We start from the raw sequence: 25,406 nt of genomic DNA, 5'->3' as shown, positions 1-25,406 counted from the left end.
AACAGAACACTTGGATAAAATCAGTTGTATCAAGAAGAATGAAAATCTCTCAGGTTCTACCTAGCTAGTTACATTATGAAAGACCTATATTTCTTCAGCTCTATATTGCATGTGTACAAATACTGAACTACTGTTTGATTCAGAAATGACCTAAGCACCCGTCATCAGCACAGTAGTTCAATTTCAGCTGACAGACCACTTTTGTCACAGACTAATGCCAAGAAGGGGGTAAAATATACCCAAAATCTCAAACAATAAAACCGGGAAGAACTAAGTAGTGGAGACAGACCACCACCGATTTAAAAATCTGCACAATTAAAATGGCTATTAGGATGAAGTCTGAAAAGGATTTATCTGATGTTTCAAATGCATAATGTATCAAAATTTCTGGCATTATACTTCAGTAATTAAGTCAAAAGGTCATTAGAAATAAGTGCTAGTTTACAGTCAGTCAACAGCCTCATATGCCATACATTGTAAACTTGGAATAAGACGACTTCATCCATATTTCTAATTTCTAAACAGTAACGCAGACAACGTATGTACACTTCACAAAGTGTTTGTGAGAATGTTTTTTGAAATTTATTTGCAGAAATCCTATTCTATGTAACTGAATTTTGATATGTTACATATACTGATACAGAGTGATAGGCAAACACTAGATCGACTTGATATACAAAAACTCTCTTGTCATTTGTAGTTGTTAACAACTCAGGTTTGAGTTGTAATTTTTGCATTTAGGCGTTTATATATATTTTTTTTTTCCATGTCATTCCAAGCAGTGAATTTTGATGTCTACTTCTTCTATTCAATAAAAAAAAAAAATTCTAGGCAATAAGGAAAAAAAAAAGCAGCTTATTGTGCATGATGCCAAAATGCCAAAGATGCAAAATTTAAATTAATTCCTCTCTATGAGAATTTGTCATAACAGGAATGAATTCTAAAAGAACTTTAACCAAAACTGAATAAAACCTCATACATATTTGCTAGCAAACGTAGCCTGCATTTTCATCATGACAATTACAGCATATTGCTCCTTCTATTTTAATTCTTTCTTAATGGGCAAGCTTATCTGCCCATTATTCAGGGAACTTTTTGTTCACGCTTCAGCAATTGCATGACAACTGATTAACAAATCGGGGAACTACTCTTCGACAGTTCTCTTAGAAGGGCACAAACAGAGTTCTCAACACAGAAGATGCTGGGACCCTACTTTCTGTCTTAACTAGATTAAAGGCCCTATATGGTGAACAGTAGCTAATCATCTAACACAGTTGACGAATGCATCTTTTTTGATCATAGGCCTCAAATGTAGCATCCACTGAGATAGACATGATGACAACACTTTATCAGTCTGGCATGGCTTAAGAGCATATTTCCTGTGCTCTCTAGGTCAGTGGTTACTATTTACTCTTCCCTACAAAAAGGATCAAATACTGGAACTGGAGATGTGACTCTTCTAGCAGGTCAGTACATGGCACTGCTGTATACAAAATATATAGCGTGATTGCAGCTGATTTCCAGGTGGCATGTTACAAACCACCATGTACAGTCGTTAGCCTCTATACAAGAGAGGCCCAAGACTGAGCTAGCATAAATACCGAATTACTTACCACCTCTAGAGAGGGTGGTCGCTCCAGGCCAGGGTTGAGCTCATGGGCAAGGCTGTGCAAGGAAGCTGTCTGTACAATGCCTGGCCTGCGGATATACAGAGGACTTCAGTCTCCTGTACTGTCAATCTCAATCAGCATGAGCTCAAATATTCACCAAAAATGTAAGGGTCAAATTCTGCCCTCAGACGCCTAGCTGTAGCTCCCATTAAAGTTCAATGGAAACCATATATGCATTCAGCCGAAGAGGATCTGACCCTAAGAATGCATTAAGCAGCAAGGCCACCTAAGCAGAGGAGGACCATCATGCTCTAAAAGTTTGTGACATTTAACATTTGCTTCAAAACTCATACAAATCAGGTTCTCATTTGGAATTCTTAAATCAAGCAACTGTATTTTGTAACTCTAAATGGTGAGAATTCATAATCTCAAGTCAGATATTTCATTACATTAATATTTTAAAACCAGGAATGAAATAAGAACGAAATTAATCTAAGGCACTTTATGACACCACTTTAATCCTAGAAGCTGTGGTGAACATACTTCAAATGCATAACCCTGTTAAAATGCATGTATCTTTGTAAATTTTGTGCAGCCTACCACCTGTTTTGTTAGGAGGCCTTCATGAGACTAATAGCCTCAGCTTTAGCCTACTCCTGTTTCAGATCCTGGGCAAGTACAATTCCTACACTACCAGATTTCCAAACCTCCACGGTACTTGAAGAATCTCAACATATCTCCTTCAGCTAGCAATCGTAACATTTTCTTGGAATCGTGCTTTTAACTCACTGCAGAGTAGATGAGAGTTGATCCCCAATAATGATGTCTTTGAAGAAGATTTGGAATAAATGTATACATAGGTAAATGCACGCATCCACATCCATTTCCAAGGTTGCCATTTATGAGGACTGTTTGTTTATATGGTTGAGAGCAAAACAATAACCTCCTCATTTTCATCAAGAGCTCCTTAAGCACAAGGACAGAATGATTTATCTTACAGATTAACACATAGGAAGGGACAGAAGACTTTCAATTAAATAATTTATTTTTATTGGATATATACTGCATATATAACGGACGTACAAAAATATAACCACTCTCCTCACCTGTATTTTCTGGGTACATTACTTATCAGCTAGCTGTGAGGTATACCTACTAGAATAAGGAATTCTGCCTTTCTTCACAACTTCCTTTCTTTTGACCTCTGATTTAACACATACGCGAACGCACACACATATACACACCCATGCATTGTATATTCATTTAGACAACAGTTCAGGTGAGGACTGGAACCGCTCTAAAGCAGAAAACCCACCAGAATTTTTAAAACAGAGCCTTCTCAGACCAGACCGACACCTAACAGTCTGAGCGCCACACCACAGCCTAACATGAATTCCATTTGTAAGAGAAGGCCAAATCAAAAGATCTTACTTACATGTATGAGTCTTCTTCGTTACAGAAATACCTGTAGGGAAGAAATGATCCCAATGTTAGTAAAGCAACCACTGAGTAAATTCTTTTGACACGTATTTCATCCTTAAACTATTTTATTTCAGACACACAGCGGCCACTATAAAAGAGGAATGAAAATTGCAATGATTTGTATGTTAGAGGTGGGAGGATCCCCCTTCTTTGCATGCAGACTTTAATGGTATATTCTCTCCTTGCACCTCATCAATAAATGTTTCAACGTGTATTGCTTAAGTTTTGTTATTGGAATGCGTATCTACATGCTGCTGTTTTAAAACCGAAGCTGATGCAAACAGAAAATACTAACAATGCTATGGAAGCCCCCTTTTATTTTTCATGGTTAAAATTTTTTCCACAGTCATATTAACTAGTGCACATCAAACTACCCAGACAGAACAGATTCGAGCAGTACAACAATTCATTTGCTATGTTACTAAGTTCAAGTAGTTCCTTGACTGCAAGCTGTAGCTTATGCTCATTAAAACCAAATAAACAGCTCTCTCAATATGATTATTACTTGCCATAATTCTAAGCCAGATGCAAATATCTCCAAGCTGTTAAATATGTACTTTCTGAAGTAATAAAGATGTTTTTATGCTAGACAGGCATGTGGCAGCAATCATCAACAATGGTCCAGTGCCAGTGAAATTTGAGAGGTATTTAAAGAAAGCAACAGAGTGAACAGAACGAGGCGAAATTCATAATACCAAATAAAGATAAAATTAACTCTGTTAAATGTCATTGGAATTCATGCTTGAATACAAACAATATTGCCTCCACTTTAGTAGCTAACTGGTGCTGTACTCAGACCCCTCAGTATTTAAGCTCCACTCTCCTTGGGGGGAATTTTATGAGAAGAGAAAGAGGTTACTGGAAGCAGTACAAGTATTTGAAACATTTCATTTGTGACTAAGGCCTGTAATGAAATTTTGGAATTGAAATTGTTTGGCTTACTATTCATGAAAGACAGAGAGACCTGAATCTCCTTAGCTACCCTCTTATTCTTTTAACGACCTCTTCCAAAAACAAAGTACTGTTGGAAAAAATAGGCTTTTATTTCAGGATTCTTTGTTGCAGAACATCTCAGGGAAGCAGTAGGTTATAATAATTCAGAAAAATATAGATACCTTATTTGCAAATTTAGAATTAACTTCCAAAGCCAACAGTTTTCAAACTATTCATGGTTTTGGTAGATACATAAATCCACAATGCCAACCCCAAATATGTAGCTATCAAGTTTGACATAAACTTCATCAGGATTTTTTTTTTAATTGCACTTGTGTTGCTATTGGCCTTTTGGTTTCGAACCACCAAGTTCTACCAGTGTGAGCACTGGAAACTTTCTTTTCCCTGAAAAGAAAAGCTGAGGGGCTCCAGGCTTTGGGAAGAGAAGTTCCGAGCACTTCCTTTGAGTAGTTTTGTAAATGTGAAACACTGGTAAGCAATTAACAAAAATCAGAATTCTAGAACTTGATTATGTACGGGTACTGACTTAAAGTGAAAGGTCTCAGCCAAATCTGCACATTCCTCATACCAGGAATTAGTGTTGTAGCCTCAAACTGTAGAGCCAGGGTGAGCAATAAGAACAAAAGGAAAACAAGCATAACAAAAATAAAACCTTTTAGTTACATAAGTAGCTACTGCAGGGGGCAAATTCATCCTTTAAATTCGTATTTGTAAGAGCCAGCTTTCTTGGATTTTCGTTCCAGTCCAATCATTACTGGCTGACTCAGAGTAGGTGGAGAGGACAGGACAGCTGCGTGTGTCAAGGAAGTGAGTGTTATTATAGGAACGACAGCTTAGGGCAAGAAGAGGGGCGTAGTGAGAAGAAGCAGAGAGATCTAAAGTATCTATGTCAAAATGCACAAATAATAATCTTGTGCGCTCCGGTATGAGTGCAAACCCCCCTCTCTCTAGGTTTTTCTAGAGGTCTGCCTTACCCTTCGAATTTGAAATTACATCTGTCATTAGAACAATTGTTCTTCCACCGAGGAAGAGCATTTTTGCTGCTGTTTGACTGCTTGAGTGACCACTAAACAGCACGTACAGCTCCTGACAGAGTCTTCATCATCACGAACTGCCCTAACATCCCCTTGGCAGAAGTACTCGCCCCACCCTTGCCTATCTGGCCAGCTCCTACAATTTTCAGGATGCTTTATGGAATGCAAAATGAAGAGAAAAAGGTCTTAAATCCGAACACCATTTGCAAAACTTCCTCTCCCACACTAGTGCTAATAAATGGATACATCGGTGCTCTTTCAGCATTATGGGAGCCATATGTGTACTTTTCTCAGAAAATAATGCTTTCTGTAAAATCACTTTGAACAGAAAGTGCTTATGCTGTCACTTCTGATTACTCACAGCCTCTTCACAATGGGATTTGCCACAGCACAAAACAGACTTAGCTGTATTCGCTGACTGAGGGCCTACTTTCCCCTGATACATGAAACAGTGATGGAAATATTAGTGCTTATATTTTTCTACCTAATTTTTTTATATGAGTGGTGGGTTTTTCCAATCAGATGTTTCCATAATAATTACCGATTACCACCTGGTAAGGCCTTTTAGCTGTTTCATGCAGATATTTTTTGATAACCTTTTAAAACAACAGCTTAGAGGTAGGCTTTTTTTGCATCTTCTTCATAATTACACTGGTGGTTGCAGTGAAACCAAAGTATTTTGCTTTGAACTGTGGTTTTACAGTGACTAACTGCAAGCTGGTGGAACAAGGATAAATGTTGCCAGTGAGTTCAACAGGATTATATTTAAATTAATCAGGAATCTTTTCTTAGGTTAAAATGAGTTGTGAATTTTTAAGAAGCCTTCCCTTTCACAGCAGTAACTGTAAGTGACTAGAAAAACTAAGCAAAAAATATACCAGCATATCCAAACAGCTACTTAGGCTAGACACATTATAACTAGTGCTTTAAATATAAATATTAGGTAGGCAACACTTTCCTACATCATTGCGATCAGTTTTAGTTTTAATGCAGGAAGCCAATGACTGCTATTCCGAACAGTCAAGAAATATAATAATCTCCTAGAAATGAGTGCATCATGAAAAAAAAAAAATCAGTCTGAAAACTACTTAATGTAAAAAAGGGGAGTTACAAGATCTTTCACTTTCTTTGGGCCAGTGCTCCCACTTGCATATATGTTTGAATGCCTTTGCTATGAGCCATATCCTAGAAGTCTTACGCAGACACGTTCTTTTGAAATCAACAGGATCTCTTGAGAAACTAATTCTGCAAGTCCAACATACATCAGTAATTTTATTCACAAGATTAGGCATGATTAACTGGGATTGCTCTTGTTTGTAATTATTTCTGGGACTGGACCATCAGTTTACATAGATTCAAGTAAACACTATATAATAAAACCTAAAGCTAATACACCACCGAAAGACAAAAAATTATTTATTTTTAACAAGTGGAGCACAAAGTACCTACTGATTCCTTTCAAAATGTTACTTAATGTAAAATCCAACTTTTTAATGGGCTTCATTTCAAAATGTGATAGACTGAAGTAATATGTGACCAGTTGTCACTATTAGCACTACCCTAAACAGCCAGCTTTCCATTCTTATTTAACAATTAAAAAAAAAAAAAAAAAAAGAGAGGAAGAAACCACCCTAACTTCAGTGTTGCTAATACGGAAAGACTTCCTGACTTAACCAACTAGACTTCAAAGTACAGCAAAGGAAATGTCATGAAAATACCACAACATATCACTGCCATGGTTATCAGTGAGTGAAAGTTTCAGTATTACAGTTATCACAGAATTTAGCACTTCAGCAGTGCAATTTGACATTCCTGATCAACACCAAATCTTAAACAAATTAACTTCTTAGACTTTTCATTGTTGCTATGCGATGCTCTTGGCAACAACAATTGATTTTTTTTTATTTTTTTTTTAAAGTGAAAAGAATTCATACACAATTCCCTTTCCCCCTCCCACTAACAATATGTAATTTGCCATGATGTGTGGTATTTACAAAAATAGCTTTCTGGATGCAATGAACTTTGAAAAGAGTATCTACCAACAGAGACAGGATATTCTTTTGCAAGCAGTTAGCCTGACTGACCTTCACTAGCCAACTTCAAATAAAGATAACAATATCTTCAAGTACAAAAAGAGACTCAGATATTTTATACATCATAAGCTATTTCTCACAGTTGCCCATCCAAATAAAGAAGCATAATGAAACACGGCTTACTCTGTGAACCCAGATCCCTGCTGCTGTTGTACAGTTGTCAACTTCCCATATTTCAAGGGGAAAACATACTTTGATGTACAGAAAGATAAGTAAAAAGTCCCCGGTCTGGCAGAATATATTACTCTGCAAAATATCAAAGGAGGATATTCTTGAGTGCAATTTTCTTAAACCTCCAAGAAAATTCTTCCTCAGAAGTTTGTATGGATAAACACATGCATCACTGGCAAAGCTCATAACTAGTCTCCAAGACTTCTGCTAAGCACTGTTGTGTTTTCTGCTTTTTGTGCCAAAATCAGGTGATTAGCATTGGTCTGATGACAGTATATCTATGTAGATGGCATATGTACATGATGCTTTGCTCATGTGGCTGTGTGTATCAATATATGTATTTGGGGTTTTTTTACTTTCTTTTACCCTCCACTTAAGCCAGCATCGTGGCTCTAGCATGTTTTGGAACTTAGTCATTTTATGATGGATTGGAAGTCTTGTGGAAAAAAGTTAAAATTTTAAACTCTAAGCCTCCTGCCTGATGTATTGTGTAAAATCAGAAAGAAAATGTATTACAAGCTGGGATCCCACTGTGTTTCATCCTGTTGCTCCAATTCTTTTTTTACTCTGTCACTACACAAAGCTAGCAATTAAGGTGGAAAATTATATGTAACACTCGGGCACTTGCAGAGAACCTACCAAAGCAGAATAATAGATTTAGGTGTATTCAGAAAGGAGTTCATTCTTTTAGAAACTTTAATAATGGTTTATATTAAAGTCTGTAAGGTTCTCTGGCTTGAATGAATTTTGTGGTCTTTGTAGGCCATTGTTTATGGTGACCAAGGTAAAAATAATATACAAGTACTGTAAATAGAACTTAAGTGAATTTAATCAAACAAAATGATGTTGCAAAATAGTGTCTTTGTCTTGGACTGAAGAGCTGCTAATAATGATCAACACACATTACTGAAAGTGCTCCAAGTAATTTTAGTATTTCATTTCAAAAATTGTTAATGGACACCAATGCTTATAGTTCACTCAAAAGAGAAATTATGTGCTAGGGTAGCAAGGATCAAGGACAACATCCACTTGGCTTGTAAGAACAAGGAAATGTCACTTAATTATGAAAAAAAAAAAAGGGCAAAAAAAGGGAAAAAAAAGCTTTTTTTCCTAAATAACTTGAAATATGATGACTGTAATTTTTCAATAAATATTCCAATTTTTCCCAGACTTGTTCACAGCTTTTACTGAAAAGGAAAGAGCTCGCCATGTGAAACAAGGGGTTTTCAGCAGGTCTAGATGATTCTTTTGTTCTTAAGTCCATAGACATATACCAAAGTCCCAGGAATCAAGATTGACCTAAATACGACAGTACTGAAAAAAACCAACCTTGCTCTCCTAAAATTCACAGCTGTTTCTTATACCTAAATTTTACCAGAGCATTATTCAGAGTTTTATTTTTGAGGTGTTGCTTTAGACTTATTCCTATAATCATACGGTTATATCAGAATTAGCTACACAAAATATTTCACAACACAACTGTTTTACTTTCTACTCAAATACAGATGCAGGATATTTGAGACAAACAGATTAAAAGCAAGGATTTTAAAAAATGTTTTGACGTTATTTTACTGAGATTTTAGCCCTTGCAAATCAGACTGGCTTCCTGATTCTGAGAGTGACTTGCTGCATCATCTAGGCATTTTAGGACTTCATTTTTCAGTAGCAGACAGCCTCCCCTGCCCAATACCCCTTAAAATGATAGTAGCACCTGTGAAAACTGTAATTCTTTCAAAGTTACAGAGTATTCACAAGAGGGAAAACACCACTATTGTGAGTTGTCATCTGTACAATCCTCAGTTAAAAGAATTTCCTGTCCTTTCTAGATTTTTCCCAAATCAAAACCTCTTAACAGACCCCAGACTGATTTCAAACCTCTGATGCCAAAACTGCTCCAAAAGAAACAAGAATTTAAGAAACAAATTCAAGATCCAAGTGTCCATGTTTAAGGCTGAGATGATACTCTTGTTGTTACAGATGCACTTACTGTTAGCTCAAAATTAAAATACTAACTTCTCATTTGTGATTAATATTGAACAAACCATACCCCCCAATATCATTCTGGACAATTGACCACATGCAACTCCTTGTTTCAAATCTTCTTACAAACAATCTGTTCTAGCTGTATGGAAACCTTAGATTAATATTTGATGCTGGACTGAAGAGTCATCTTTTTATGTGTGGATCTCACACACACGAATAGTTACTAGGTGCTGGCATCATATGTGACTGATGGCACAGAGTGCTGTCATTTTTTTCTCTGATGTGAGATTAAATACTGAACAAATCTGGGAAAATTACAAACAAAACTCTTAATTGTGAAGATGATGATCTTCAACCACTTCTTCATTCTTGTACAACCTCACTGAAGGTCCCTCTGAGCTTTAACGTTTCTTTTGTCTTCACAAATAAACAAACAGTGTCTTAGATTAGGAGAAATGAAATTAAGAATCTTCATTAAATAGCCATTATATTCTTATGTGACAAATGTCACCACAGAACATACGGCCAGAGATCAGGCTACATATCTGCCCCACATTTGTACTTTATTTCACACGCTACAAGTCAAAGATAGTTCAGAACTGTATTTAAGAACGTATTTCCAGCAGGACTCTTCATAGAAAAACCATGAGTTAGCTTTGTTTTAATGACTCAGTTACACAATCAACCGAGCAAATCACAAAGTCAGGATTTCAAAATAGTCTTGCAGAGCAACACAGTTACATTGACAGAATCCGGCCACACATACAAAGTTGCATAAATCCAAGTAAACCCCTACAGTTCTTGAAATAGACTACAAAGTGTAAGGAAAACCACCATTTCTAAAAAACATCACAGACTCTTTTAGTATTGTATATTTACTAACTCTGAGCCTTACTGTAAGTCACCATTTTGCAGTGACAGGAGAACATTGCCATGAGAATGGCAGACACCACCACTGTAAGCGCTATACTTTTTCCTCCCTGTGACATTCAAAGAAAAGAGTCTTCTTCAGCTAAAGGCCCTCAGCACACTAATGGGAACAGTTCGTTTAACTTGCACTAGAGATATGGGCAAGAAGCTCTGCAATGTGCGTGGTTTCCTGGGGGGAATCAATCCTCACAGCTGGCCTTCCCTACCATTTGATTCATTGACTACAGCTCTACTTTCTTTCTACTCAGTGTGATCTTGGACAAAGAAAATATCCCAGCAGATGTGAACCATTAAACGGGTAGCACCATTTTTGCAAACTCCCCGCTTGCTGGTATTAGGAAGAGTCAAACAGCACCATTTGTAAAAGCAGCAAGTTTGGCATGTGCGTGCCCACGCGTGTACGTGTGCTGGACACCCCATAGTATATACTATTGTACAGGTAGTAGTATGGCTTTTGTCCTCCATTTTGAAGCATAAAATTACATTTTACTTGGCTGCTCTCCCAGACCTACCATATCAGGCACCTCATCCCAAGAATACTTTTGAAGTAATTTCAAAGCAACGCTTTACTTAAACATTGCACTCTCCATTCTTATACAAGCCTTTCAGACTGCCTTTTTCAACACTGATGACAACTTCACATTTAAAAGCATGAGTCAGGCCTCAAAGGGTTCATGGTATTTTCATAAAATCCAGAAAATTATCAAACTACAAATAAAAATTAAGGATAGGAGCTATCTTCCTGCACGTTAACTCAGGCCAACTGTTTTCAGTCATTTCTCCAGGCGCATGGAAATCTAACTGTCCTTAAAGCAAAACTGAAATTCTCACAGAGAGGCCCAGGAGCTGAGATTTTGGCTGAGATGGCAACCACAAGGCTGCAGCGGTCCTGATTACGCCAATTCTCACCTAGAGGCAGTCCTTCAAGATGGGAGATAAAAGAAGCCTCAATGCCCCAATTCTGTGCCTTCAGGTAGCTAAAACTACAATGTGAACATTTTCACGCAGGCTGCCAAAGCTCTTTCACATATGTAAACCAAAACGAAATGAAACAAAACCAAACAACTATCAAATGTGTAGCTGTAGTCCTTATTGCTTACATTTTGTGCAACAGGAATTCATTATTTAAGAATATTGCAAAGTTAAATACATTGGATTATGATTTTAAATGATCTGATGGATATTCTTATGTCAGAGAAGGGAAAATAATGGGTTTCTATTTAGAACACATTTTAAGATATAATTGTAGGTTATTTTTCTTCTTATTTTACCCTTTAATATCTTTCAGTAAAGTCTGTTGTATTTAAGAATATGTCCAGTTATCTTCTAGGTTCTCAGTGATGCTATAGCAACCAAGGAAATCCCCTCAGTATTTCTACGACCAGGAAAAAAACCACCCTGTTCATGAGTTGTCCATAAGTAGAATATGACCATAAAAGTCTAGAAGTTGTATACTTTCTTAAAATACAACAAACCAAACCCACCCAAAAGAAATACATTTCCTTAATTCGTGAGTTACTGATCCACTCAGTTTACTGAAACCACGTCTGGTGAATGTTGGTGCTGCAGTGGGCTACCTGCTTTTACATATAGTGTTTGCATCTACAAAATTAATCCATTTAAGATGTAAGCCTCCAGGATTCAGTAATACAACAAATACTTACCAGTCACAGAACCCAGTCTTGCTGAGCATTAAGCCGTTCATAGCATATTGTATCATACACTGTTTGGTATGACAGAATCTATTTGAAATAGCATTAATATGCCACGTAAGATACTCTAAATTTTACAGAATGCAAGTACATTCTGGAAAACAGTCTCCTGCTCTAGCTACACCCTTCTCACCCAGCTGCCCTTTCTGTAGCTTATGTTCTAAGCTAATTAAAACTAATAAAATCATCACTCACAGATGTCTGTACACACCCTGGAAGTACCTTTGTCCAGTTCTGTCTCATACAATTATGTAGCATTTCTTTTGTAGAAATAATCAGCAGTTGCAATGTCAATTCTTTCCATCATCCAGATTTCTTTCCACTTATTGTAACTATTTGCACTAAAACTCATTTAATATTACATCACTCGAGATGGGAGTGACTTGTCAGCATCAGGTAGGCTCCGTGTGTCAGTCTGACACCAGAGCCCAAGGGTTCTTCAGGTGAAAGGAAACAAATGACAGAGCGTCATGTTCTGAAGTATATTTTCACAGGAATACATGGTTTTAAATGATTGCATGTATGTACCTCTTTCTTCAAAATCAAAACAAAATCTAAAAATAAATTAAAAGCACAGAACTGTTTTGGACTTCAGGAACTTCAAATCTACATCTATGCATCTATCCTCTTTTTTACAAGAACTTCAATCAAAGCTGGCATCCAAAATACTTAGTTAATATGTATGCTGCAACATGCCCTGCTGGTTAGTTACACGCAGGTATTCTCCCTCCTTTTGGTCTTAGTCAAATATGCTCACTTCTCGAGAGAGAGGGAGATCATTGAGACTACTGTCATTTCAAAATTTCAAAAACTCATTACCAATTCAAATGTCAGTCTTCACTGCCTGGTTCTCAGGAATAACCACGAAGAGTGTTCACAGATGAATTTTTCAAATAAGCAAAATTTACGTAATTTAAAAAAGTATCTATAAATTCCTCTAACACCTTTCTATGAGACATAAAGTTTGTACGCTCATCAGTAAAAGAGATAACCACCTGCAATTTATTCATGTATTCAAAGCAGAGTAATTATTTTGCATGGCTAAATAAAAATGCTACTTGTTTTTGTCCCTTAAAGCCAGTGCTGATTGCATATTGCAGGCAATTTCTAGCAAACGGAAGTCCTCACGGACACCCAGTATTAGAACATTAAGTACGCTCTTAATCCATATCAAAACAAAATTTCAGCTTCATAGAGTTTTAGCTGCTGGATAAAGTGACGACAGTGAATAGACAAAGATTATAGTAGTATCGCAAAGATACCAATGCTAATGAGAAGAGCACCTTGCTACCAAGTTTTGCCTGTACAACATTCCGATGCCTTTAAGCAGTTCCTACTGTCCCACTACAAATACTGCTTGTTCAACTCTACGACAATGGTCACTTTTAATGAAAAAAGAAAAGATGCATCCACGGACTATTCAACTGTACAACTCTGATGGCAGTGGAAAGAGCTGGTCAGGTTGTAAAAGTGGGATGAAAAAGGATATAGGAAAGTTACAAAGTAATTGGAACTTGCTGTGTATTCTACCTCAAAGATGGCATTTTGACTAGCACAATCCTCCCTGATAGAACACAGATATGGCTTCACTGTCGAGCTGGAAGAAATGGCGCGGGGGAAGGACACTATCAAGTGATTTATCAACCCCATTTGCTCTGACATACAAGTCGCTCTGGGAGATCTCCGATCCAAATATAGCCACAACAAAGTCCAGGTTAACTTTTGAGAACAAGCAGGAATATCATACAAGGTGATATGCTTGCAAGCTACAAGCACTATTTTTTTTTTTTGGTCAATTCCTTCTCTAACTTACAATCAACCTGTGCAATTGCACTTTATCAAGTAACTTCCATGACTGACTGTAGGTAGAGCTGCAATGTTTAAAAAGGTGTGAGGAATTTTGTCAAAAAAATATAATTGCATTCAGGCAAAGCCCCAAATGCTCAGATTTATTCCACACCAAAAAGCAGGCAACTCTACCATGGGTACTACTTTTTGTGTGTTTTCCTTGGTGTTACTGGATTGGCTTTTTTGCAGTACTTCACATCATCAAGTTAGTGCTTATACATCCTCAAAACCCAAACACTATCTGCAGTTTACAGACAAAGAAACAGAAACTAAGTAGTTATGTAACTACAAGTCATGTATTTATAAAATGGGTTGCCTGGCTCATAGCAGCAATCTTAATTCAAAAACTCTCCAAGCAAGGATTTTCTCACTGCATCTTTCACAATCAGTTCATGACTTCATCAAGATGACTGAGATATCACAAGATAAGCACTATAACATGTCTGAGGACCAGAATTTTAATGCTGCATCTCACACTGTAATCCACATATTTTAGAAATGAAATTTGGGCCTCCATTCTAAAAGTAGTTTCATGTAATAATGCTCTAAGGTCACATTATTATATCTGTATGTGCTAAGATCTCATCATGAATACACAGAAAACAAATGTTTCTTAAAGGTTTTTCAAATCATCCTATAGTAGTGAATAGATAATACCATACGGACTACAGAGAATTCAGTGGTTTTTTGTAGATTTCTACAGGATTTAAAATGACAGGTGTCTCATAAGGTAGTTACTTCTCTGCCATGCAAGCCCTTTTAAAATCACGAAGGATGTTTATTAGGCTGACTGAATTCCTTGGTTCACCCCAATGACTTCAATCTACTTAACACCTTGGATGAGTTTGGCCCATTGTACATCAAATGAAGCCAGCTTTGGATATCAGGTTCTTACTATGACTGGAGGATTATTTTAAGTTTAATTGAAAGGTCACCAATATTTTTAATAAGGAGCATATTTTCTTTGCTCAGTTGTTCTGCAAAGTATTTATAAGGTAATATTTTTGATCCAGAAAAAATTGATTCCTTACACATTACTTCATCTATCCCAACTGAATACTTTAGCTGCAATATGCTTGTACATTTGCCTTTCGGTATTCTTCTGAGACTGACTGTTGCAAAAATTACACTTTTTTCAAGCAGTCTCCTATCATGGTAGCTTTTTCCCTTTTTTTTTTTTTTTTTTTAATTTCAAAATATACCGAGGTTGAATCTCAACTTTTCATTGCTTTGCTCTCCTGAGGAAAAGAAATAAGATTCTATTATGTCGTCTTCATCAGCTTCGATGAATGAGGGGAAAATAGGGAGAGGGAATGATTTGTGCTAGAAGTTCATGCAAAATTTGAGACTTGAATATAGCACAAGTAGCACTTCAACACTTCAGACTCCTTCAGTGCTGAGACCCCTGGAGAGTTGAGTTTAAATCACTAAACTTATTTCAGGAAAGGGGAGAACACTCTGGAGAAAAGTCTGTCGACTCCAGCAAAATTAATAAACTGGTTGCTCCTGATGTGAACTACATTTCTTGACAGGAGTTTGACAAATTTCTAATTCCCTCTTAGCTAGCTTGTGAATACTGCACTTGTTGCTCCTTTTTAACAGTTATTTAATACGACAGCACAATAGAAGTGATAAAAATTGCTAAGTTTCACTCACCTTGCACTTTCAGTGCCAGTTATAAGTGATAAAGGAAAACTATGACCTTCCTCAATGTCTATCAAAAAGGGCAGCCCGCTCTTTCCTCATTTAAAATGCTCATGTACAGAAAAAAAAATATGTTTAATCCCCATTAGGTAATTTTTGTTTAAAGAAATCGGTATTAATAAATTGAAACAGATCTCAAATAAAAAGTCCATAACATTATGCATTTTTTACTAAAGACAGGGGCCAGTTGTCTTGTCTCACACGTGCTACAAATGTAAACAGAATTAGTGAAATTTATTTTTCATCTAACTGCATTCATCTAGCATAATTATACCCCAAATTTGGTTGGACATTCACTTTTCAGTTTTTCTTTTCTTCTTCTTATTAAAGACCATTGCTGTTTTCATTGCTTCCATGTGTTTAGGATGCCAGCTCTTTTGCAGTGCTCACTGCACTGCTGTGATGGTTGGTGATGCACAGTACAGTCAAAATCTCAGCAGATAGCTATACTCAGGAACTAGTGGAAAAGCTTAATTCTTTTGCACAGATGATTATGTTCCAGAATTCAAATGCAGCTCATAATATATTTATATGTTTTAAAAAATAGAATAAGGTGTTAATATTCCTTGACCTACAGTATATTTTAGAATTTCTAGAATAAAAATGCTTATGAGATAGCTGAATCACACTAAACAAAGCCATAAAGCAAATCAGAATGGAGTCCATTTGCTTTTTATAACATATACTAAAAAGTGGCATTTACCATCTCAGGAAGATAAGTCAAAAAGGGCATGATGAATCAATGCCCCAAAAGTGACATAGTTTGCAGCACAAAGGCCCTTTTTATTATTGTAAGATAAGGTTTTGTTTGCTTCAACTATTCAATTATAGAGCACAGATACCACTCGGATGTATTTTTTCATTTACATTAGGGCTCGGGCATGCCTGTAATTGTATGGCAAGGTTGATATGTTTCCCATGATCCTGGACCTAGGAGCACCTTTCCATTAAGTAGGAAAGATCTTCCATTAGGAGATCAAAAGAGCTTCCCTTAAAAGCTCTACTCAAGAGTAGGAAAATACCTGTTGTGGATAAAGGGGAGGAAAGATCATGTTAAGAAATGTCCAAAAATACTGTGTGGATATGTGTACTGTACGCCAACCCAATGATCACGCCAGAACTATAATCACCTGAAAAGTACAGCTGGGACTCTGCACTTGTTCTCCAATCTTCTGGCAGCTTTGTTAATAGCCAAACGTGTGTTCCTGTTTACCGTGTATGACAATAAATGTGTGTGTTGCATCCGCCATTCCAAAACCTCCTACTGCAATGCACACGGGCTTCACTCATAGATTTGAGGAATGTGATTTGCAAAGCAGCCTACAGCCTATTAACTCTTGAATCATCCTGGCTGGGTTAGTCTTGTTGATTTGTTCTTTCAGATTTGAAAGGTTTCTTGTTTATTATACATTAAACTTGAAATGCAGCAGAGTACTTCAAACAAGTATTTACCACTTTCAATATGTATATCAACTTGGCACAGAAAAAAGAAAGTTAATTTTAGATATAAGCCCCAAGCAAAAATCCTGCTTCCAACATACGTTTCAGACTGACTTTAGCCTTTTTTTCCCCCTCTGTGCACTTAACTCATAGAAGCTATCAGTGTCACGTATCTCTCTTCTTATACATAAGCCTGTGGGAAGAGACCCGTTTCTATGACTTCAGTGAGCTGATATGATTGGTACAGCATGGTTGAACCTGCAAGGCTGAAGTTATGTGGTTAAGATTTCAATGGTATGCACTAAGACTTGAGGGACCCATACTCACATTCTGGTTTTGCCATCAATTCCTCCAATGACTGTGCAGAATTCACATAATTTCTAGTATTACAATCTCCTACCAACAAAATAGGTACAATTCAGCCTGTTTCTTCCTCTCTTTGCCTAGTCAGTTCATACGATAATCTTTTTAAGATAGGTCCTGATTCTTGATATAAGTTTGGATCAACTTTATTCATTGGTGCTTCTTAACTTAAAAATATTCTCTAGGTCAAAATCACTGAGGATCATCACAATGAAAAGATTTTATTTTTGGAAACAAAGACACCTGTTTAAAACAAATGATTTTTCAGTCTATTCTGTACTTTATATCACCATCCAAAACACCTACCAGAAACTATCTATGACCACATTTAGCCAGCAAAATTCTTTCCTTAAACTTTCTGCTCCCTGTAGACAATGGCCCCCTCAGGAATACAGCAAGAGCTTTTACGAATGCTTGGAAGCAATATGAAGCTGTGTAGCTGTTTAAAAAAAAAAAAAAAAAAGCCATGAAAATATCCAAATAATCCCACATTAGTTATTCTCAGGGCTCCAGGGAAATTAAACAAGGGTGGGAAAAAGGCATAACCTGACTCCTTTACATACACAGCTCAAATTTACAGCATTAGCAATTGAAGCTCAAGACAAGAAAATTGAGCACTGGTCTGTAAATTCATTCTAATGACATCACTGCCAGGATTATCCTTTCGGGGATGGCTTGTGTAGGGGGTTGGGAGGAGAAGGCAAGGGATTGAGGAAGGGAGATTTGATTATGTTTAAGCTATTTCAATTTGAGGATGCTCTTAACTGACAAAATAGAAAGCATCTTATCTGAGAAGGGATTTCACTCAGCTGCTTTAAAAATCCTCCATACATACTGAAAGTCAGCACATTCCCTGGAGGATCAATTGGCTTGACAAACTCTAGACATCCTCTATACCATCTTTAAAAAAAAAAAAAAAAAAAAAAACGAAAGAAAAAGAAAAAAGTATTTCCACAGAAAAACTTTCTCCAGGCAAAAGCATGACATGCAAGGGTTTGTCCTGGGGCAATTAAAAAAGAACTTTTTATAAGTAAATTTAGTGCTCGCAAAAGTTGCTGCATTGACAACACTCGATACCAAAGGGTTGTCTTTAATCCAACAAGCTGCAGCAGGGCAAATGTCTCTTCTGCCACTGCTCTTTATCTCAAAGTAGGATGAACGAGATCTAAAGGGGGGGTGAGAGGGAGCTTAGCTCTTCAGGCTCATTCATCAGGAAAACTTACTTTTAACTCACAAGCTGTCTCACTGATTTAGAGAAAACCCTCATCCAAATATTTGAGGTGCTTAAATGACTTCCTCTGTTTTAAGCAGCGAACTATTGGTCTCTGCTGAAAGGGCCAAGACAACTGCCAACTGTGGTAAACAAAAGCTCTGAATGGAGCTGTTTGGTACACAGGTGAAAAGCCGGTAAGAAAATGACATCTGCTTCAGATTTCTCAGATTGCCTGCACTAAAACACTGCGTTTATCTACGATATTGCCTAACAGGAGTCAATTTCAAGAAAGCTGTTCCTTTTGAAAATGATACAGAATAACATTTGTAAACTTTTTCTATAAAATTATACTTTTTGCATTAAACTCATTACTGTATTTGCACACCACACTTCTATACAAATATCCCTAGACAGCAGTGATACCCACAGAATTATTCCTAAAAAGACAAAGTATAAAAAGAATGTCATTTAAGGAAAAAAGCTTTCGGTTTTAAAAAACTGAAATTACAGATGATCATCCTTACAGGTGGACTTATGATCCTTTGCAGAATACAGAAAGTTTAGCAACTAAACCACAAAAGTCAGATTGGCTGAAATGTGAGCCTTAGGTGGAACTCAAGGGAAGGTTTGCCAAATCACAGCCAGATTCTTGCAGCTGGAAGATCCCCTGGCAGCTGTTGGTTGGGTCATCAGCTGGGGTAGCTGAGCACTGCCGATTCCCAGACTGGATCTGATCTCCACAGCATGGAAATCAGCCGTGCTCATCCACATCAACTAACGCAGCGCTGCTACAGCACTGCCTTAGCACATAAAGAAAGGAATTGCAACTTACTTTAAGGTGCCTAGAGTTCCTCTAACCTTACATTTAGGGAATACAGTTCCATGCAGATAGTAAGTGTGAATGCTTCCTCTGTACCTCAACTAATTGATAATAGTTAAAGATGCACTTTCCATTCTACATTTGTTTCTGAGAAAATTTAAGTTGCCACTGCTGTGCATACTTATTACAACCAGTCTAGCATTCTTCCTTCTTTTAAACCAACTTGTCTGCTATCAGATTTGGCACCAACTAATGAAATAGGTGGGGGTTTTTGTTTCAACTGCTTTCAAAGAGGACTTTACAGTTGAGGCGTTCCAAGGTTCTGTGGGGCCACCACACATTCCGCATGCAAACAAAACTCTCCTTAACTTCAACATGACCAGTATAGGATGGAATACTGTACCTTGACCTGCTGGGCAAGAACTATGTAATTTGGCATGTGTCTTAAGCCAGACAGCATGGTTTATTGTGCTCCCTTTTGAGATAATACAGCCTGCCTGTAACAAACACTTCTGGGTAAATGTCTCTACTAGTTAATACATGTAATAAGCTGAACAAAAAACTGTAGGATGAGCTCCACTAAAAAGGAGTTACATGTGCTCAGTAGAGTTATATCAAGGTTACTGTATGCATTAGAAAATGATGGCATGTCTCCAAGCAGCTCTTGTGTTCTACAGTCTTAAACATGAGAGTTTATTACCTTAGAAATGACTTTTTAAGAAACATGACTATGGCTCTATCTCACCACAACACAAAAAACTGGACAGAGTTAGTGTGATCCAAATATTTATGCTAACCCAAGTATTCCCAGGAAGACGTGCACCCAGTGTTCCATCAATCCTTAAACAGCTAACATATTTTTGTTTTCTTATTTCTCTGAACCATGTACATTAAAGAATGAAAAACCTAGGAGAACTACTGCCTAAGACACTTCACATAAAAATAACACATTACTTTGTAACATCAGTAGCACTGCATAAATGCAACCAAAAGTAGTACTTGAATCAAAAGATAAGAAAAGGACACAGAAGAGACAACTAAAGAAAAAAAAAAAAGTACTCTGGGGGAATTTTGAAAGTAAGAATCCACTAACAACTAATTGAAAACACTGGATAAATTCTCTAAGCAGCTCCGGTGATGTTTGCATAAAAGGAATTCAATGCTTCAGTGCCCACTGCCATTTGTGCGCACAGAAAATAGATATTTGCATATGCAGCTAAATGTGTACATGTGAATAGCTGGATATGTATTTTCCCATACAGATGGGCAATTTTGTCAATACATCTAAGGCGAGGATTTTGAATGTGTCCTTGAGCCAGGCATTCAATCTCTGTTCCCCATCTGCGTTACAGGGATAATATTGCCTCACAGGGATTCCATGAGTGAGGATAAATAGGATTAAGTTTGAAAGGTGCTAATACATCCCAGAAAGCTCATATAAATATATCCTGATAGGTTGCTAACTAATATCATCACAGCACAACATTCAGTTATCTGACAGATACTCAACAATAGTATTGGCCAGTTGGTTTAAATTAGTAACTGCTATCCACTGGTTGGGGTATTTTGTTGGTTGGTGGGGTTTTTTTCATTTTCCACGCAAACTCCTGGCAAATGTGATGAAAAATGATGTTATGGCAAAGCAGAGTTCAGAAAAAACCTTCAAAACCTGACAAGACTTAAATTTACCTTTTACTAACCTGAATTGCCATGCTCACCAGGGGTCAGACAAGGAATTTATTAACATGTGGAAAGAGCCTCTTTTGGATGCACTGAAAATGAGCAGTATTCATTACTAAAAATCATACACGAGTTGTATAAATATTTACCGAGCTGAAAGAACATGTTGGCCAATGTTTTCCACAAATCGGTAGAAGGGAATCTCTAATTAATGAAACCAAAGCTGTAGGGCTTTACTAGGCACTTAAGACCAGTTCTGGAAGCTAAATGCAAATGCCATAGTTCAAACACTAGAGTCTATTAAGTCCTAGTGCACTCTTGCTCTCAGCTGACTGCCTGCAAACTGTGAAGAGGATTAAGGTGGATGGGATCACTGCCAACTTGAAGCTGTTAAATGACTGCATTACAAAAAAAGCTCCATAACTCACTGTTGTTGAATATTTTTCCTACAAAATTCTCAGCCATTGGAAAGATAAATAGGGAGGGGAAAGGTTACTTTTTTTTTTTTTTTGGACGTTAAAGTGCATCTACTGCACTGAGAACAGCAGGATCATAACCACCTGACCCACTGAATACAAATAATAACTGGGGAAAAAAAGCACAATAATTAATGACTAACTGTATGTGCATTTCATTAAGTACAAACAGCTGTCATAAACATCTTAATTTAAAGAGCTGCTGGATAGGGAATTATAGCACTGTAAAAAGCTTCTTCCTTCTGCTGCTCCACAGAACCGGAACATATCGAGGCTTTAAATTTTTAAACATGGGTTTCATGTTCTTCGGTGCACAAAAAAAAAAAAATCTCTGAAAAATCAGCTTGTTAAGAGATTCATCTTAGCAGCTTCCTACCTTTCTGTCTGGAATGCTTCCATACGCTGAACAGAGATCATCCTGCTTATCAAGGTTTTTAATAATTTTTAAAAATTATTTAAACAGTACAGTAACTTAACCTCATTTCGGTGGATACTATTCCTCATTATATCCAGAGTATAAGCATTGCTAAAATGTCACATCTTCTGTTAAATTGGCCAGACCTCAACATTTGCCCAACTTTTTCTTACAGGTAACAATGTTATCGTAACTACAGTCTGCAATATTTGAAAGCCACAAAGACAGACCACTTCTCATACCCAGGGTATAGCCAGAGCAAATTTACAGAAGGAGAGCAACTCTACAGTTATAATAACAAGTTATTATCAAAGGAATAGAAGAATTTTGTGCATGCCAAAAACTTCTCAAAATGGCAGTCCACTGCTGTCTGCTCACTGTATACAACATTTTCAAGATGAACAGATCCTAGCACTACTACCTCCTCTATTAAGAAAAGTTACTTTATTTGCCACACCATATTTGAACATGTGGGGGTTTTTATTGCCTCCTCTTGCCAGTAAAGAATGACTAATAACTGTAATTTGTAATTTCCCAGCTTTTGTGGTTTCTGCTTTAAGCAGCGTTCCTTATCTTTTGTGAGTTTCAATTTGGGGAAACTTGTCTTTTATACAATTTTTTTTTCCTATTTTGTGTCAAGTTATCACCTTCTGGGTCCTAACTATAGTGCAGGTGACAAGTACACTGACAAACACGGTGACTGAGACTTTTTTTTTGTTTTGATAAGGCTGCAAACAGTGCTGGTATCAGAAACATTATCTGCCTGTGTTGGTCAAGCAAAGCATGCTGGAATCAATCTTTCAGATTCTGAGACTGAACCATGAAAGGTACCAACAACAGGAAACACCACTTCCCCCCCCCCAAGAAAGGCTTTTCTTTTCAAAAGCACACTCTGCAGTGTCCCTGCCAAAAGGAACACTTGGTATTCATTTTCAGTCCTGGCATACATTAAATCCTTCCTTTTAGATGCACAACAAGCAGCTGACGTAGGCCTTTGAAAACTTTGATCCTCATCTCCCTTCCAAGCTGTAACTTAGCTCCTCTGCTGCACAACCCCTGGAAAACAGGCAGTGACAGTACAGGTCACAAGGAAACTCTGGGCCCAGCCTGCCCTAACCTCATGCCCCCTGCACAGATTGCTGAAGATAAGACACAGGAAAGGACCTGTTTTCCTGCAAAATGCTGATCTTTCTCTTGTACTATGTCTTAGAAGACGAACAACTATGTATGTGTTCCTTCCCAATACTCCTCAAGCCTCAGAAATCTCCACTGCACATCGCTTATTTAACAACTAGAAAGCAAGAAAAAACATTTGAGTTATACCAGCATATTAATAAAGAAATTAAAAGTACATATTTTAAGGAATATAGGCCAATCACCATTCCGTTTTCACAACTCTTTCAAGTCTAGAACATAGGGGTTTAAATGTTTCAATTGAAAAAAACCACAAATGAACACAGAAAACCCCACAAACCAAAACAAAACCACAAAACCAGAAAACTAAACCAAACCCCCAAACTTTAAAAAATAGTTTAATTAATTTTCTTCATAAGCATCTTCTCAAAGAACAGCAAAAGGCTAATTTCTTATTGAGTCGGAGGCTGGCAAGACATCAGCTGACACACAGGATATCAGGCCTCAGAACGCAGCGCAGAAAGGCAGAATCAGCTTGCAGAACTGCCTCGGCAGACAGCTCAAGTGGGTCTCCTGCACCTATATTTTGAAGTTAGCACCTCAATCACCAAGACTACCAAACACTCCTGTTCAAGTCTTGATTCAGTTATCTCACTTGCCAAACCCAGAAATTCGGCCACAGATGACTGGCTGGAACATAGCCTTCCACCCTCACCCCTTCTCCAGGCATCGTGGATGTAATCCACATGGCAAACAAACCCACGGTCAGCCTTGGCTAACAGAGGCAGCATATCCATACTCTAGACCTAACCTTTAATTCTGTCAGATTTGCATGATAACATCTAGCTATATTTGAGACCGAGAGAGCCTCTATTCACAATTTTGTGAGAAAATAAAACCTAGGGTTCTGGTTAACAGAGAATAAAAGGAAGAAAGTCTTAAAATTATGGGAATGTCCACTGTTTCCCTGTTTGTGCTAAAAAAAAATAATGCAGAATTTAAGTAGTGCTTTTGTTTCCCTGTTTCCTTTTTCTTGCTCTTTTGCTGTAGGTGTTTTTTATAAGTAGGAAAAATGAAAATGGCAATCACTTATTTTGGAATCAAGGAGAGAATCCAGTAAAGCAAGGCAAGGGCATCCTAGTCTCAAGAAACACACGCTGTGAGCTCTGCACACACAGCTGTTTCATCTCGAAAGCAAGTTGCCAGCGTATTCCAGGAACAACACACAGTTTGTTCCTTTTCCTTCTTTCAGTTTCAAAAACATAATGCAAACCAACCAAACGTACTGCATCATTCTGAGGCAGAACCAGGGAGTGGATAGGATGAGCGATGGAACTAAACTTGGACTGTAAGTAAATAGTGATCCAGAACTTCATAGTTCAACTATCTTTAACTGTGAAGTGCCAACAGAGCGGTTTTATAGTCTACCAGTGCTGTTGCCAAGCTACTAATTTTCAGCACTCCCCAGATCTCTGCTGAGATGCAGCACTGGAAAACTTCCCAGAAGTCTCCGTACCTAGGCTTCCAGGTTTGACAGTCTGAAAAACTGGTCTTTTCATTCTAAAACACTTCAAAATGAGTACTGACACCCAAGAATGTTTTAAGTGTGGCATCCAATGACTTAGACCAAGTGTGTGTTGTCCTTCCTGGAGCAATAAGATACAAATAATCTACTGGCATGAAATTTCTGGGCTAAAAGAAAAAAAAGGAAGCAATTTCTTTCTCAAAAAAAAAAAAAAAAAAAGTATCAAATATCAAAAGACACAGTAATATGCATCTACTCTCATTCAAAAAAAGTATTAATTTTTACCTCTGACACTTTTTCTAAAATATCATCAGTCTTTTTCCATGCAGAAAAGTAACTCTGTGCCACTTCTATCTTTGGCTAGGATTGCTTTCTTCAGAACCATTCAACACCAACACCTCACCTAATACTACTTTTGTACAGAATATTTTTAAGAGCTGTTTGCTGCTGTTTTTTCCTCTTCACATAAGCTTATATGAACTCCTCCTTCACATTGGGATAAAATAGGGAGTGATGATGTGTTCTTGCATCCAGCTCTCTGAACACATAGAACAATTGGTGCTTTCAAACTGGATTTTAATTTCTCCTCTCCTGACTACACCCTTATGTCTAATAACATATGCTTTCCTGGTATCTGCTTAATAGTTTTCTCCACCAACAATGAAAAGCTTACAGACCTCAGCATCACTGAAAACCGTGGAACATAACAGTAGCTATACTTCAGAAAACAAAGAATTAACTTGCCACTTTCTTCATATAGCCCAGATCCAGGTATCCATGATGTACTGCACACTCAATTCTATGCTAACATTCATACTT

The 25,406-nt window shown here is 37.3% G+C and overlaps 1 protein-coding gene across 2 annotated transcripts in view; it reads right to left on the bottom strand.

Moving 5' to 3' along the window:
- Window positions 1-25,406, bottom strand: part of RORA (RAR related orphan receptor A) — a 382,781-nt gene that overhangs the window by 110,706 nt on the left and 246,669 nt on the right. For both annotated transcript variants that reach the window (XM_049813336.1, XM_049813337.1), the window contains exon 3: window positions 3,046-3,075. In XM_049813336.1, coding sequence (XP_049669293.1) covers window positions 3,046-3,075 — 30 coding nt within the window. The remainder of the gene's footprint in view (window positions 1-3,045; window positions 3,076-25,406) is intronic.

Source organism: Accipiter gentilis, chromosome 10, assembly GCF_929443795.1.
Source record: "Accipiter gentilis chromosome 10, bAccGen1.1, whole genome shotgun sequence".
NCBI classification, from domain to species: Eukaryota; Metazoa; Chordata; class Aves; order Accipitriformes; family Accipitridae; genus Astur; species Astur gentilis.
Note: the sequence above shows the minus strand (reverse complement) of the source record. Positions and strands in the feature narration are given on the sequence as shown.